We start from the raw sequence: 18,079 nt of genomic DNA, 5'->3' as shown, positions 1-18,079 counted from the left end.
CTTTAGTCTTCTCCCTCTCAATACCAGAGCTAGAGCCTGAAAAATATTAAAAAAGAAGGGTGAGTCTAGCCATTTAATAACCAAGGTTAAACCTACCCTACGCAGTTATGTATTAATTATAAAGAAAAAACATGCATAAGGAAAATCTAATTTATAAAACATATGCCCATACAACACATTTTATCACTTATCACATTAGAGCTTCATTACTCATATAATCAGGTGCATTATCTCTATATTCTTAAATATGAGAAAGACCCATACTCTTGCGACTTGCCACCACTTAGCACGTGTGACACATCATGTATTTACTTAGGCAATGATCAACTACCCTTATATCCTCCTTATTTCCTTAGACCGAAATCGTAGGCTATAACACTGATTAGGGCTCCGTTCGTGTGATTAGACTACCCAAGCTTACCAATCGTGAGGTGTGACCCGGCCAAAGATCACAGGACTCACTCTCGGACCACAACTTCCTCCATTCTCGAATCCTTGGGGTGTCTCATACCCTAGGCTATTTTCCTCATTGAACCGATGGAGATAGTTAGGTTCTAGTCCCTCGACAAACTATAGGATAGTCCCTTGATAAATAGTAGGACAAGGCTATAGCCCCCGTGCACCAGAGGGCAGTCTAATTACCATATGGATTTTTCTTTACTCCTAAATCCCTAGACGAACTCTCGCCACTAAATATGTCTTAATCATTACTCACTTGTTCTCACTTTTCACTTTCATATACTCACTATTAACAACAATCACGTTGAGCTCACGACCTTACACTACCTAAGTGTGTATTCTCATCTTTTTATCAAATTTATTTCATGACTAACGCATAATTATCTCTACTCATCATTGCATTCATTTTCAAAACATAAGCATTCTCATAAATAAATCCTTTTGACTTTACATTTTGCATTTCAAGCCAAAATAGCATTGCGCTCAATCAAATGTTCATACACTCAAAGAAAACTAATGCATAGTGTTACATAAAAATCAATCTCATGCATGTAATATCCACCATTAGCATTCAACAATCAATTAATATACAACAATCCAAAGTAGAGTTTTCCCCTGGTTACCTCAAACCTTTGAGAGGTCAAAGGTTTACCCTTCAATTAACTAGCTTCAAAACTTGAATTTTCACTCCAATAGGTGACTAAGAGCCAAAGCTACAATCAACCAATTTGAATTCCATCAACATAACAAACTCAACCATTTGAAACCCTCAATCTCTACTTCTAAGTTGCCCAACCTTCACCATACAAGAGATGGAGCCTAACCATTGGGTTTAATAGTTATCTTTAGCTCCCAGCATTAATGAGCCATTAAATTCTCATTAATGGCAACCACAAACTTTCAACCACCATAATAAATGGGATTTTTGGGTATTTATGGTATCCAACAACCCAAAACACTAAAACTCATCATACCTAGGTTTAAATACTCTAATCTACCCACATTAACTCTATTTGAGTCAACAAATTTAGACCCATAAGCTATATGGACCGAAATTCCACTTTCACTATCAAACCTTAACCATAAACTCATCAATGTGGGAGAAAAGGGAAGATTAATAAGTATAATACTTACCTTAGGTGTTTGTAGCCTTCAAATTACTCTCAAAGTGATCCCCAAGCAAACCCTAGCAGAGCTTAGACGTGCCTCTTCTTTCTCTCTTTTCTCTTTCTTTTTCTGTCTCAATTCGCGTATGATAAAGTGCAGAAAATGGCCATGGGCAGCGGTGGACGCACAACGTGCCACAGCGTATGGCACAGAGAGGTACTCCCTCGCTCAGAGATGGCTGTGCACCATGACAAATGATCTATGCACCGCGACGTGTGGCACAGCAACTTCAACTCTTCTTTTTCTTTTGCTTTTGATGTCCAAGTGGTTTGCCTCAATACTAAACCCATAACTAGGGTTGGAAAAGTATCAAACAAGATTGTTAGACCTCTCTGGCCACACACCACTTCAATTTACATAATTACCCTAATTAGGTTTAATCAATCAGGAAATTAAAACTCAGGATGTTACAATTATCAAGGAACGACCTCCACCACTACTTTTAAGAGAGTAATTTGTTTAACTAATTGGCTCCCTTAGAAACAACAAAGAACTACATTATCATAAATGATTAACAGCTCAAGAAGGATATTCTTAAGCACCTTAATGCAAGTTAAAAGGTTCTTCTAGCTAGCTTCAAATGGTTCCTAACTTCATCTCCATCAAGTACCTTAAACTAGTCTTAACTTCAACATAGGCTTTATAGATAATTTTGTTTAACATTTTGTAATTTGTATATTTCATAATTTCTTTTTACTCAATCAATACATTGATCAGTATATGTTGTCTAAAAACATTCACAGATAAATTTAACATGAGATGTGTCACGTCTTAAAAATTAGATGTGACTGGCTTGGGATATATGCACAAACATATATCCCTTTAGTATTAATTAAGGAAACTTTACTCTAATATTTTAATTTAGCTAAAAATAGGATGGAAAGTGGTTATAATATTTTTTTTTATAAATAAAAGATTCTTAAACTTTTTGAAAAAAAACTTCTAAGAGAACCTTAATTGTAAACAAGACTTACCAGAATCTTTACAATACCAAGGTATAATCCAACTTAAAAATGTGGAGCTTTGTTTCTCCACAATAGACAAATAAATGACACCAAATATTTTTAGTTAATGTGGAGCACCTAATCATGATTTATAAAGTATAGTGTGTAATTAAATATTTACATCAAAAGGAAGGTAGCCTTAAAAGGTTTCCTCATCAATTCAATAATGAGCCCCTAAGAGAGCAACAGGTGATGGCTTATCAGTTATATTATCTGGGAGTAAAAATATTTTTAGTGAATAACATCCCAACAATAAACAATTGAATGTGAATAAAAGAAAAGTTTGAAATAATTTTGTAAGTTGGAGATAACCATTCTTATAAAAATTTAATAAACTTTGAAATAAAATGGTTCTATATAATTTTAAATAGAATTTTGAATCCTTAAAGTATTAGATCAAACATTAGTGTCACGTGGTTTCAAGAAAGCAAATAAACAAAATAAATAATTCTACATAAATTACTAAAAAAAACCAATGAGATGTAAAATCACCAAATTATTAAATTTTTTTATCATAGGGACTTATCAAAATAATTAACAAATGTGGACACACAATCTATGAGGGTAAATAACCAAACGCGACTCATGTCACGAAGACAAACGTGGACATACAGTCCACAAGGGTAAGTAACCAAACACAACCGAAGCCACGAAACAAACATAGATAAATAGTCCACGAGGGTAATGCTAACCAAACGTGGCTTGAAGCCACGAAACAAACGTGAGCATGATGCTCATGAATAACCATCCCTCCGTTTCACGTGCATTGACCATCACATGGGGCTAGTACCTCTTATAAACACCCTACTAGTTAGGTGTACAATAGTGCGCCAAGGACTAATAAACCTACCGTTAGCAACCAGTGTTCTGTATAAAGTCTCTTTTTAAATCCATTTTCAGACATACGAGAAAATTATCACTTGTAAAATATAATTTTCCTTCTCAGTATCAAACTCGTATGGAACATGTAAATCATCAATCTTTCTAAATATGAAAATTCATAATTAATATTTCATAAATTGTTCACTAATTTTCATAGTTGGCTTTATTAGATAACAAACTACTAAAATTTATAAAAACATTTCCATCAATCCAAAAAGTATTAAGTCATGACTCCAAGAAGTAAAATAATTTAATAAAACAAAGGAGCTAATGCAAGAGAAATAAATAATATTTATACATTGTTAAATCAATATTTTTATAAAGAAAATTCTCTAATTTATAAATTAATTGGAAGGTTATCTATTTACTTGATAAACTCCTAAGATAATAGTTTATTCCTTATAGACCTCTCAATTATCTTTAAACTCTTCTATTACCTAGACAAGAATAACAAACAAATTTCTTTAGCAATAACTATACCACACAAATCTACATCTCAACAACCCGCTTTCTTACTTAAGCCTTGACAAAATTTGATTTGTTTCGAAATCATCAATCATATTTAAAACATATATTCTTATTTTTCCATCAAACCTACCATAAGCTCAAATATTTCTAAGCTTTAGCATATAAAATGATTAACTGTCATATTATCATGTAATCTATGGTACTTTCATTGTACTTGGTTACCTCAATAGATTAGAAGTCATAGCTTGCTCAAATATTTCCAAGCACCAACACATAAATTTACCATGATTTTCAATGAATCAATTTCTCATTAAAAATCAATTTAAGCTTAAAGAAAACCAAACCTCAATTTGGTCAATTCTTTCAATACTTTACATACCCACTTCTTTATCTAATTACACAGCTCTCAAGGATTTATCTAATAACACACTAGCTCCATAATTGACAAGATCTCTTACAATATTCAAATTAAACTCACAAATAATTAGCATATAAACCATATATGTTTCATGAGAGTTATTGGAATTTCATAAAGTACATGAACAAACAAGATCTTTCCCTAACAAAAATTTCACAGAACATTTTATATATGGGCATTAGTATTATAATTTTTATATTAAGCACTTCTCTTCAAATCTCACCCTAACAACTCTACCATATCTATATTTGAATTTACCTAGCTTCTCAAGTTTCATTCTTTCAACGGAATCAATATAAATTTAAATGAAATTCAAAGCCATATTATTTCATCTTACTCAACAACTAAAAAGTTTCAGCTTGCTCAAACCCTTCCTTTCTTGTTCAGTCACACACAGCAGTAGGGCGAGGGAAGAATCACAATTGCCCCCATTTCAGCACATACAACAAAATAACGAAGAGATCATGGTCCTCACCTTTAAGCAACACAATGAAACAGAGGGAAAATTTTAGAGCCCTTCCTCAAGCTAGATCAGCCAACAATATATATATATATATATGAGAAAAATAGGGATGACATGAAGCACTGAAGGAAGAAGTTAGGTGTCTGATGAGGCTCTTACAGTAGTGAACATCAGTAACGAAATGCAAGGGAGTAGAAGATTTTAACTCACCCCTGCAGCTGTTCGAAGGGAAGAGAAGGAACGATGGAGCAGGGGAAATAGAAGAAGCTGCGAGCTTAAGAAGGAGGAGAGAACAAGAGTGTTCACGTACTCCCATAGCCATACCAGAACGATAATGCACCTGAATCTTTCTGTTACTCAGAAAGAACAGAGAACCCCACTGGTCGAATAGGGAAGGAGAAAGCTTAATAGTGACGGTCGAAGCCTTTGTAAGCACTAACATCTGCTATGGCAAATGCAGAGAAGGAAGACGAAGAAGACGGAGGAGTGAATTGACAGGGGAAGGATTGAGCTAAACAACATCAAGGAAGCAAAAAATGAGTAACAACAGCGAACTCACAGCAGAGTTGAAGCCCTCGCTGGCGACATCGTGATGATGTAGAAGGGTGAAGGAAATGACAGAGGACAGTGAGACAATCAGAGCTCTCTCACTCTCGGTGATTCTAGAGAAATCGAAGAAGTAATGTGGAAAAAATGATACGTGTGATATCTATATTTCCTGATACAACTAGAGGAATGAAATGGTAATTTTAACCATAAGTTATAGAAATAAAATTCCTCCTTTACTTCCAAGAGGGTTCGAACACACAATCAGTTGAAGGAGAGCCAAAAACTACCACAAGACCCACTAACACACCTTATCAAATGTTTTCCAACAAATAATAAAAATATAATAAATTTTACCTTAATGCCATTTTACCCACTAACACACCTTGTCAAATGTTTTCCAACAAATAATAAAAATATAATAAATTTTACCTTAATGCCATTTTATCTTCATAATTATTTTCCAGGTTATTACAAGATGCTATCATTCAAGTAGTATGATAACAAGAAACCATCAAACTTATACAATCAAATCAACAGGTGCTTAAGAGTTTAAAGTTCTACTTGATGAAGCATATCAGAAGAAAGGAATTCTAGCGTAGGTGGATTGAGAGGATATATACCCTTTCAAGTTTTAAGTTTCATTTGCAAGTAAAGGAATATAGAATTTAGAAAAACATATCTTTGTAGAAGTATGGATGAATAATTGAACCTATCCTTCTCATGATTCTCACATGATTCAAATTACAAAGCATATTTAAATGCTATTTGTAGGATAAACCATATTCAAGATAAAACAATTTCAACATAAACATGTTTAAATTACAAAAGCGAACATACTTACAAGATAAATCATATTCCCCTAACCAAAGGTACGGCACCCCATAATAATCCAAAGATAAGGCCCATGGCATGTTGAATCTAGTGTAAAACATCTCCCAATTGATCCGATTTTAGGGTGCAAAGACATAAATGGTTGTTAATTTCAATTAAATTTCATAAAATAAAATAGCAATACTAATAACTAAAAGGAGACATGTAATTGCTAATTTGCATATAATATATGTGTGTGTGCTTGTGTATTTTTCCAAACCCCTTCGAAATCTAAATTACCCAAAAGCATCAAAACAAACAAACAGAAAATTGATAAAAGTAAACTCAAAAGAGAGAATAAAGGAGGAGAAAGTGATGAGTTAACTGAAATATTTAGTAAAACAAAGCATTTGGAATCAAATAATAGAGGTAGAGCTTGATTAGGAATGGACCAACATCAAATGAAGATGCAATATGAACAAGATTCAACAACTCAATCAGCATGAACAACACCAAAAACACAATAGCGACAATAGTGGTGTGATTCTCAAACAGCATGAATAGAGCTGTTAATAAGGCTCAAACAGCCCTTAAGTTTTTTTGAGCAATTTTTCCTTATTTTTACATTTAAAGCTTTTGAAGGGCTTTTAGAACCAGTTATTCATACACCTACTGTCAAAAGCTATTTTTAATTAGTTATTTTTTAAAATAACTATTTTATTTTTTAAAGATAATTATTTTAAAAAAATTAATTATTTTTTATTTTTCAAGCTCCTAGAGGGCTTGTGGAACCAGTTACTCATACACCCGGTGCCAAAACTCAATGTAATGGTAAATTATTTACAAAATTGACATTGATACGTACTTTTGGCACTTGTTCCAATTTAAACATTGCCGAAAGCAGTGCCAAAAGCACTTTTTGTATTAGTGTATTTAGGCGGCTCTGAGGATTTACAATTTACTTTCTTGTATTTACTATTTACAATTCCATTTATCTCGATTTCCAGCCTTGCATCTCAATTTTGTATTTATGAACAAATGATCTAAATATTGATTTCTCGTAAAAATTATTTGTTTAGTTTCAAGAATTTGCAGCCAACTCAATCTAATTTCCAACCCGACATACTTGAATTTGCAACTAGGTTTCCCATTTCATTTTACAAGATTTCAACATTAAGTACATATCTCATTTGTTGTCCATTAGCAAAATCTCTTTGTTGCAAAGGATAATTAATTTCCTATTTAGCAAACTCCAATATAAATCAAATTGCTCTAACAAAAATAGTGTGTGGATTCCTCTTTTTTATGATGCTAGCTAGGCTAGCTGCACAATCATAACGCATTAAATTCCACAAAAGAGAAATTTTATTTTATTTTATTTATAGGAGTCCTTTAAGGGCTGTTTGAGCCTTATTAACAGCTCTATTCTTAATCTGAAACATAATGGAGCTCGTTTCTTTGCCCCAGTCTGACCATCATCAACTAACTAAAAGAATTGCATTACTTTTCCCTTTTCCTAATTATAATTCTAATAATTGGATTTGATTGATTACATCTTAATTTGTTGATTTTGTTCTGGCTTAATTGATTCATGGGATTGCTTGAATTTGCTGGACTAATTTCAATTAAGTTCATTTGTTTTTTCAATGATATTTCAGATTTATTTGTTCTCAAACGAAAATAACTAGCTGAAGACGTCCCTGAATGATACTCTTCCTTTAACAATACAAAAGTTTTTATTTTTATTTTTTTAAAATAAAAAATTAGATTCATATTAACTGCAAATGCAATGGCTGCAAGAATTTGTATGACATTAACAGGGGGGGGGGGGACGAACTCTTCAGTTGACTCTTGGTCTGTACTTTAAATATACATTATTGAGGAAGAAAATAGAAGAAACAAAAACCAACCAATAACAATCTAAAGGTTTGAATTTCACCAGCTTCCATCTGTATGTGCAGAAGAAGGGAGTAAACCGATTTGAATAAATAAGATGCTTACTAGTGCTCTTCAGTTTTGGCTCTTCCCATGTGACATATGCTTTGTGTGTGTGTGTGTGTGTGTGTGTGTGTGCATTCTTTGTTAGCATCCAGAGTATTTATAGCTTTACTTCATGTGTCACAGTTTTCTCTATGTCTGAGTAAGACAATCTCCTAGCTTTTGGATTAGCCATTGTTGGCTTAACTGAAACAGCACTTTTAGATGTTGAAGAGTTCCTGTACTTTTGAACCTTGCTAGCTTGCTTAGTTTGAGACTTTCTAGGAGGTGTATTGCCAACACGGCTTTCCCATGGGCGAGCGGCGATCCAGCGGTCCTTCCAGCTCCAACCCCAGTTAGCTTTGTTAAGTTCATAATTTCCCAGCCCTTGGTTCTGTGTAGAATTGGATCTCCACTGTACATGAATGATTCATAAGATAAGCATGTGATTTATTTGAACTGAAGATGAATCTGGGGAAGCAAATTGATTATGAGACTCATTTTGTTAGATTAATTAACCTACTTGATGAGAAAAGGCATATGCAAGGGCTCTTTCCCGTTTTACTGCTGCTTCTTCTCTGTAATGTATCCTTGCAAGGATTTCCTCCATGGTTTCAGGGCCACCACACCATTCAACCTGTAAGTAAATATAGTTTAACTACTACGTTAACAGAGTAACTGAGTGGAAGGCAATGTCAGCATTATTAATTAGTTAATGATAAATCTTCTCAATGTCATCCAGATAATGGAAGTAAAAACTAATCTGTACAAAGTTAGCCAGTGAAATCTGTCGTTCAACATATCAATGTTGATGTGGAAAGAAAGAATTCCAGCATCCCATCGTTGAGAATATTTAGCTTAACAAGGCATTGGACTGCAAAGCAAGAAAAGTTACCTCTAGATCATGGAGCTCTGCCTCAAGTTTTTGTTGTGACTCTAGCTTCTTCCGTCTGATCCTGTCTTCTGTCACCATACAGATTCGGCGAGCTCTAATCTCACTCTGTACCTTGCTCCATTCATGAAGATAAGTTAAAGTTGTCTCAGCTTGCTTTTTAACAGAGTGACGTTGAGTCATGATCTTTAATTTTGCAAACCCTTTCAAACGACGCAGAGATTTTCTTGCCTAAAAGATGGAAAACAGCATTTCAGAACAAAAATCAACAGCTGAGAAATAACAGAACAGTAGGGACCAAATTGATGCCCAACCCTATAGAGACATCATTGAGGAGGCCCATTCTGTTATAGGTAGTAATTGGAAAGTTTCAATTAACTTTATGTATAGGGAAGCTAACTGGGTTGCCTACTCTCCATCTAGGTTATCTCATAGACTTCTGTACTTTTGATTATCCAACACCTTGGGTAAAAGGTGGTTGATGATGACAGAAGGCGAATTCACTAAGTAACCTCTTGCAATTTCTTTTTCATGAATATATGGATCAGTTTCTACTAAAAAAAAAAAAAACGAGAGATAATAGAGGCCAATACTTGTGAATTAGCAGCACATATTACAAGAAATTAGAGCCGCAAGTTACGGCTGAGCCCTTTTTAGCCCGAAAGAATCTAGAGCTAGGCCACTACCCTAGAGTGTAAAATAATAATTCAGGCTTAAAAGGTAAAAAAACCGTCCCTTTTAAGCCCTTTTATATTTTTTTAAAATTTTAATATTAAAAAAAATTAAATACTACATTAATTTTAAAACCCTAACCTCATTTCATAGGGGTAAAGAAGAAATATATGAAAAGCTTAATATATTTGCCACTGTTGAGGCTCTACAAAGAGAAAGATGAAATTATATTGATGTTGATGACAATGAAAATCATCAAGAATTCGTTAATGATGATAGCAAGGTTTGATTGTTATCGGTTTTGATTTTGTGATGATGTTTTTTATTAGATTTCAATTTGTTTTTATAGATTTAATGTTATGTGTAACAACTTTTTTGAGATTTTAAATGTTTTTTTAGATTTTTAAATTAAAGAATAAATAAATATATATATATATATACACGACCAAGGCCCTGAGGACTAGCCCAAGTTAACAAAAATGGAGCACTGAAATATAATCAGGCTTTACAAAGCCAACCTACTTTGGCCTTGGGTCTTCAAGGGCCAGTCCTAATTGATGCCTCTATAATAAAGCATGCATGCATCTATGATGTGTGAATATAAGGTGCTTGTGAATATTTATACACCATATATATATATATAATTTTCCATCTACATTTTGAAACAGATGTTACCATTCCAATTATCTAGGTGCAAGTGAATTCCTAAAATGATGGCCAAAAAGTTCCTTTCACTTAACTGCATTATTTTAACGATACTCCAACCCATCTTCACCGAGTAGATCTTTTCAAATTTATTGCTGAGGTAGGTCCAAAAGATGCCACTATGTGGGGTTGCTAATTATAATGACATTTCATGGCGCACCTAAAATGCATTATTTTCGCCCACCGTCAGTACTCTTGTGTGATTTCAATACTTAGATAAACATCAAAGATGAGTAAAAGGATTTAGATATTTTGCTTTGTTGATGTTAAAAGCCACAGAAATGGTCCTGAATTCAAACCAGGCCACCTAGAGTAACCTTCAGGAGTAAGTATCTTCATTCTTGACTATGGTTTTGGGAGGACCTTCCAACTCTTAGTAGTGAGAAATTAAGATTCATGCTTGCTTGTCAGTGTGCTGATGAAAAAAAATAAAACAAACAAAACAAGAGGATATGTTTTTGATATATTTCAGTGGATATGTAAATTTCCAATTTCTTTTGTAATTTTTTTTTTTTTTAAAAAGCCCATATCACTTATGATCCTAGTAGATGAGAAGGATCATTACATATTTTCTTTCAAAAGGAAGTGATATCAGCCTGCGTTGTATAACGCAGAAATATCAGATAGATTTATTTGATGTTGTTGTAATATCTTAGACCTAACCGTAAACCTACCTAGCTGGTACAACACAATGACATATCAAAAGGAATAATAATGAAAAATGAAAAAGGAAGGCATGATTACTAAGGATTGTGCTAATAATATAAATATATAATAATAAACTCAGGTTGGAGGTTCTACTATGTTTAAGAACTCCATTCTGCAAAAAATTACAACTTGACATACCTTATAAGCCCGATATGCTGTTTGGATTTTTGTTGCAGCAATTGTTTCAACTGAGACCCCAGGTAACACCAGACTTTCACTTTTAATACCATTCTCTACACCACTAAAACCTTTTCCTCTGTGATTGTTTGACTCCACTGCACTGAGTTTCCCTGAAGGTAGATCTCCCTGTCTCAAAGTGCAAGCAGATATGGACAGAAATTTTCTTCTTACAGCAGCCTCAGACACAAAATAAGTTTTACTTTTGCATCCTAAATATTGATAAAGTGACTCACATGCTTGTTTTAAACAACAACGTTCATTGTCCCAAATATGAAATGCATCATGCCCAAACTCAAATTAACTTGTTTTTTTCAATACATAACTCTGCTTTTTAATCACCAGATTTAGACAAAATATTGCTCATTTCAGAAAATATGGCAATGGCGAAGTTCAAGATTGACAGGAAGCACGAGATACCTTTGCTTTCTTTGAACTACCTTTTGACTTTCCTAAGCAAATCATTGTCTTAAAACAATTGCATGAACCCATTCTTGATGTGAGGAGTCCTGCGGCATTTAAAATGAACATAATACTCAGTAATCACTTACAAGTTGAAGTTTTTTAAAATCTGGTCAGCTGGCCCAAAAATGCCACAACTGACCTGTTCAAACAAAAGAAAACACAATTGAAGTTCCTGTATTCTTTATTAATCTACTCATTTATTTTATTTCATTAAATTAAAGCCTTATACCTGCTTCTTCAAACATATCCCTGAGGATTACATTAGTGTAAGAGATAGAATATTCTTGTGTAATTTAAGTTATTTATGATCAAGTCCAAATGTTTGTGTCTGCTGCCCTGTGTACATGATGCATTGTGTTATAACTGTACACATAAACAAGCAAATTCATATACATAATATTAATACATATTTTACTTCATGCATAAATACAGAAATGCAAACATATCCACATAACCACATAGATATATTATATCTCAGAGTCTTCCATCATAACAATGGCATGTTATCTTGATTCTTGTACCTAGAAAAGAAACCTAACTCACAATTAGATTTTATTATCAATTACATTAAGATCAAAGAAGCATACTCCAGTCAACCTATAGCATGGTATGTAAAATGTTAACAATTCTAAGCTATCTAGGTTGATAGAGCTGATACCAAAATGCATCCAATTTATTCTGTATGTGCTACAAGAAGAACCCCTATTGAAGAAGAAGACAGAATTAGAAGATGAAAGATGATTGAGAGATAGGATGAATCACAGAGGAATGCCATTCCATTCACTCTATTCACTTTTGTCCACATGTATAATTAACTACAATCATTATATACATGGTTCATAACAATTCCACCCGAGTAACTAATCTCTAACCACTCTTGACATTCTTCACTTCACACTTCACCTAAGTCTCTGACTCCCATCTCAGAAACCAAGTACTGATTTTGTCTTCTACTTAAGGATTTTTGTCAATATGTCTGCTAAGTGCTCTTTGGTTCTATCAAATGGATTCTTGATCACATCTTTGTGAACTTCCTTTTCAAAATGACAATCCATCCCTATATGTTTTGTCTTTTCATGGAACACAAGAACAAGACCTGTAGCTGCTCTAATACCACGGAGTGAAGTAGAAGATGAAACAAGAAAATGGAATATGATCAAGAGAGAAGAAGAAGAAGAACAGACGAATATCACTGCCTTCACTCTGTTGACTCTAATTCTGTACACGTGTAATTAGCTACTCTCCTTGTACAGTCGTACATGGTTCATAACAGTTACACTTGAATAACTAATCTCCAATTACTCTTAAGACTTAACGTCCTTCACTTCACAAGAACAACAGTAATTGTCCAGCCAGCTGAAATATATAAAAGATGTCTAAACAACTACATCGCATCTCCTTCCACATCAAATCCACATGGTAATCCATCTACAGAACCACAAAACAATCGAGCAATAGTTCAACTACTGAAAACAGAGGAAGCCTCAAATTCTTATCAGTCATCAAGATGCTAATATTCCCAAAATAACAAAGAATCTAAAGACGCGAGAGAACACAAAACTGCATCTGGGTTTGACATACCAGAGAAGAAGCCAGAAAGTACCCAAGGCAAGAGGAACCTGCCCCCAAAGTTGAGCAACCTAGATTTCGTACGAAAAAGGAGTAGGACAATGATATCAGCAGAAGTAAATTGGAAGGAAAGCCCAGACGAGAGAGAGAGAGAATAAAAAACGAAACGTAAAAGTTCGGGGAACAATGTGGACTGCCATGGCCCAATACCAGCTTTAATTTTCCCATTTGAGATGTGTAGTAGGGAAAGAAAGAGACTTTGCGCATCTGAAGAAGACAAGACGACTGCTGATTGGAGTGGTCGAGCGTATTGAAACGCCGTAGATGGTTGAATTTGAAGAATTCAACAAAGAGAGAGTACAGCGACACCAGAACGAACCGTGGCAACATCGTGTTGGCAATGGGTTGCTTTCCTTCGTTTCTGGGTGTTGTTTTAGATTGACGAATATGTACCGAGGAAATGAAAATTTTCCTCCTGAATACTTACATGTTTTAGGGGACAAGATCAAAACTGTAGAGTCTTCGTTAAGTAATTGTAGTGAACAGATTGGGGATTGTCGATGCGATTGGGTTCCGCTACAGGCAGGAATACTCAAAGTTTGTGTAGCCGCCCGCCACGTGGGCCATAGGCGCGTGTCTGACTCGGGTAGTGATTATTGGTTCAGGAATAGCCTAAGTTTTTGACATCGCCACGTGGGCGATGGTGCGTGTCCGATTTGGGGAGTACTGATTGGTCCAGAAATTATAAAATATATGGTCCCCGCGGGGCTCGAACCCGCGACCTTCGGCTCATAAGACCAACGCTCTAACCAACTGAGCTACGGGACCTTGTTATCTGTAAAATTTCTATAAAATAAATAATCATAATGTCTGCAGTTAGAGCAACTCTACTTTATATTTATATTTTTTATTTTTAAAAACTGTTTTGTAATATAATTTTAAAATTATTTTTCAAAAAAATAAAATAAAATTTTTTAATAGTTTTAGAATTAAAAAATAAATTGATAATGATGATTATAAACAACTAATAATAGTAATTTACGATAAAAATTTATCAAAATAACTGTAATTTGCAATGATCAAATATATTGTATTTTAAAAATAAGAAAAATAAAATAAAAATAACTTAAAAGTATCTATTTTTTATTTTTAAAAATAAAAAATATTTTTAAAAACAGAAAAAAATAATCCCTAAGATATTCCATTAAAATTTAATAACCTCTTTATCAATATGGTATTTAATATGTCATGATGATTCAAAAAAAATATTTTGAATATAATTGCATAATTATTTTTCACTTAGTACTGTCCCAAATGAGATGGATTTACTTTTTTTTTTATTAATTTTGATTCATATTGATGATAGATGTTGCTATTTAAAAACTCAATCAAACCCCACTTGTATATATATAGAGATTTGGTAGCATATTTAATAGTTGCTGCAATTCATCACAAATTAACATGCATTCCACAGTCATATCGTCCTGTATTACACACACACACACACATGTACGTATGTATATGTATATGTAAAATATTCATTTATCTATTTTGCATGCAATTCTCTTTTTTTCTCCATAATTATTAAGCTATAATATATATATATATATATATATTCAATTAACATATTGCCGATTATTCCAAATTCAATCTATATATATTATAGCTAAAAATGTAAGTTACATACATATATACACACACACATATTAGCTGGTGGAAATGTCACGTTTAATGTTAAAAATTCTTAAAATTTGTTATCTTCATTTATACCCTTAACCTTGAGTGCTATTGAATTAAAGAAATCCATGTTTACACAAGTAAATCATGAAATCCAATAAAGACACAGCTAGGTGGCCCAAAAAATAAATAAATAAAGACTTCTCGGTTTATGTATTTTTCTTTAACAGAATAATATGCCTTTTTTTTGTGAAAATAGTAATTTGCCTTTTAGTAATAAACACATGATGTCAAAAAGTAAAATAACCTTTACGGTGCTCAAAGACTTAATTAAGTTAATATAATTTGTTGAAAAGACCCATATCCCATATTCCTCCTAGAATATATATGATTTGACTGTGCAAAAAATAATGTTAATCACGATTACGATATGCATATAATTAGTAAGACCAAGAATAAGCATCCATCTAAAGAATTATATACCTTAACAATGACACTAAGGACTTGTTTGGTTTCAATTACGTACCCTCTACTAATATAATGCCAGTGCAATATAATGTAATGTAATATTATGATGAATTTGTATGGTATGCTATTAGCCATGGGCTAGTTTTTATAGCTAATACTTCCTTCGTTCTAAATTATATTATACTTTTAAAAAAGTTTTTTTGTTTCAAAATATAATTAAGATAATATGGATAAATTCATATTTAATTAAATGCACTAATTCTAATATTACTTTTTTTTCTCTATAATTAATTTCATTCCTTTTCTTTTCAATATATTAAATGATAGATATTTTTTAAAGTTTATATTTTTATTTTAAAAGATGAGATTGTTGAGTGTATTTAATGAAATTTATTGATATGTAAAATTTTGTTTGAAAGTGTCTCATAATTTGGGATGGAGGGACCAAGTAGGTAGAAAAACGAAAAGACCAAAATATCCCATCCAAACAAAATTTCCCCTCCTAAATCCTCTCTTCTTTTACTCAATGAATTCAGCAGCGGCTCTTGTTTAATTATTAAATGGGGATAAATGGTTTGATTAATATAATTATCACGTTCTCTTTAATATCTGTTGGAAACTTTACAATATTTTCAAAAATTACTAATTCATTGATTAAATCATCAAGTTATCGAAAAACGTGATAATTTGCCAAAAAATTCTGCATAATTTTTTTTGCCACTAAGCAACTCTATGTCGTTGAAGACATATTAAATTATACTCTCTTTATCTTAAATTATAAGACACTTTTAAATTCTGTCACAAAATATAAGATACTTGGAAAGATTAAGATTTCATTAAATATACTAATTTCAATATCACCCTTTCTATCTCTATAATTAATTTGTATCCCTTCTCTTTTCAATGTACTAAATTATGAGTATTTTTAAAAGTTATATTTTTATTTTGAAAAAATAAGTTGTTAAGTGTATTTAATAAGGTTTATTGATATGTGAGATTTTATCTAAAAGTTCTTATAATTTAGGATGGAGAGAGTAGTTTTTTTGCTCACCCTTCTTGAATTTTGTATATTGAAAGTTATATGATCATCGACTCATTAATCAGTATGCACTAACAGTTTAGCAGTTCAAAATAATAGTTTAAATTTAAATTAGAAAATAACTGTGTACACCATCAATTTTTGATAAAGTAGAAAAATGTTTTTAGCCTTTGAAGAAGAAAGAAGGAGAAGAAAAAGAAGAAGAAATTAAATAAATTTGAAGCCTATAAAACTAAAGAAAAAAGTACAAGTTCAGGCAAAAAAAAAAAAAATGAGAGAAAATGAGAGACAAAAGTAGTAAAAAGAATATTAAAATATAACAGAATCTCACACATAAAAATTAGAAGATAGATGATAAATATATAAGTTTAAAAAATATATAACAAATGACTTAAGTTATTTTGACAAATATATTATCTTGAGTATACTCAACATAGGAAATCTAATATGGAGAGCCATATCTTATGCTACAAAACTTCAACATACAAGACTGATAGAACCCAAGTTCTACCTAATAAAGTGTTTATATATTTGGGGATTAACTTTTCATATATTTTAGTTAAGATTTCTAGGAATTTAACATAAATACTTTCACAATTCTAGAATTGCGACCAAGCCACAGATAGAAGCAACAAGAGGACGAGGGCAGAAAGACGAACATCAACATATTCGGGACCAGAGATAAATATCCACACCGTTGTATGTATAGGTGACTTCATGGCGGGATCACTCGCAGATGAAGCGAGCCAAAAATGAACCAAATGAAGTTTGGTTTACGATAGGCACGCGTTTCCCACACTGAAAATAAGAGAATATACATATATATATCTATAGAATTATGAAGTTCAATAGTGAACCTGTGAGTTACACCAGATTATAGTGAACCTGTGAGTTAACCAGATTATTTTTCTATGCGAGAACGGAGATACCATTTGAACCTGGTTCAGGCTCAAACAAATTCATTTATTGGAAGAGAAGAGAGAAGAGAATTAAGGAGAGAAGTTTTTCGTTTTGGAGATATTCCTGATAGATATCTGATATGGCTTTATGCGTCCCATGTATGACTCCCACCCTATAGTCCACAATTTAGGAAGAGAGAAATATATTCTTAAATGCCCACCTAATTATACTTCAAAACTCAGATTTCCTTTGTATTCTGATCAAGCCTCATTCTCTCATTAGGCTTATGTATATGGGCTAATATGTCAAGGTTAACCCAACATATATATTAAAGGCTTAAAAGATAAAATATGATACATTTGGAGAAAAAAAGATAAAATCACAACTACTCATAACCACTTAATCACATTTACATATCACTCTTCCAAATATTTGGAGCTCGCAGGTGCATGTTCATCGAGGCTGAGAATGATATTATTGAAGATTCTTTATATATGAATTATTGTTTTTTACCCTTTAATTTTTTCTATGAACAGTATTCATGATTCGGGATGTTAGAACAATATTCATGAGTTTTATTATTTGTTCCTACTGAAGAAGATTAGGTATA

General features: G+C 32.6%; 1 protein-coding gene and 1 non-coding gene across 5 annotated transcripts; both read right to left on the bottom strand.

Moving 5' to 3' along the window:
• Positions 1-7,994: 7,994 nt before the first annotated feature.
• On the bottom strand, positions 7,995-13,820 carry LOC129299500 (protein IQ-DOMAIN 9-like). Of its 4 annotated transcripts, XM_054937975.1 has the most exons (7): positions 13,596-13,820; positions 13,398-13,456; positions 11,772-11,860; positions 11,313-11,480; positions 9,093-9,320; positions 8,721-8,834; positions 7,995-8,612 (listed from the first exon to the last, which is right to left on the bottom strand). In XM_054937975.1, exons 3-7 carry the CDS (start codon positions 11,841-11,843, stop codon positions 8,319-8,321), a joined length of 876 nt encoding a protein of 291 aa, XP_054793950.1. In that variant the 5' UTR covers positions 11,844-11,860; positions 13,398-13,456; positions 13,596-13,820; the 3' UTR covers positions 7,995-8,318. The 4 variants fall into 4 exon arrangements, with proteins under 4 accessions (XP_054793950.1, XP_054793951.1, XP_054793948.1 ...); XM_054937976.1 differs by lacking the exon at positions 13,596-13,820 and having other exon boundaries at positions 13,398-13,592; XM_054937973.1 differs by lacking the exons at positions 13,398-13,456; positions 13,596-13,820 and adding an exon at positions 12,475-12,499.
• A 319-nt stretch (positions 13,821-14,139) lies between these two features.
• On the bottom strand, positions 14,140-14,213 carry TRNAI-UAU (transfer RNA isoleucine (anticodon UAU)). Its single transcript has one exon. It is a non-coding gene; the product is annotated as a tRNA-Ile (tRNA).
• Between the last annotated feature and the right edge of the window lie 3,866 nt (positions 14,214-18,079).

This window comes from Prosopis cineraria, unplaced genomic scaffold, assembly GCF_029017545.1.
Source record: "Prosopis cineraria cultivar Desert tree isolate PC_DT_omini unplaced genomic scaffold, ASM2901754v1 PC1180, whole genome shotgun sequence".
NCBI lineage: Eukaryota > Viridiplantae > Streptophyta > Magnoliopsida > Fabales > Fabaceae > Prosopis > Prosopis cineraria.
This window is presented reverse-complemented; position numbering and strand designations above follow the sequence as displayed.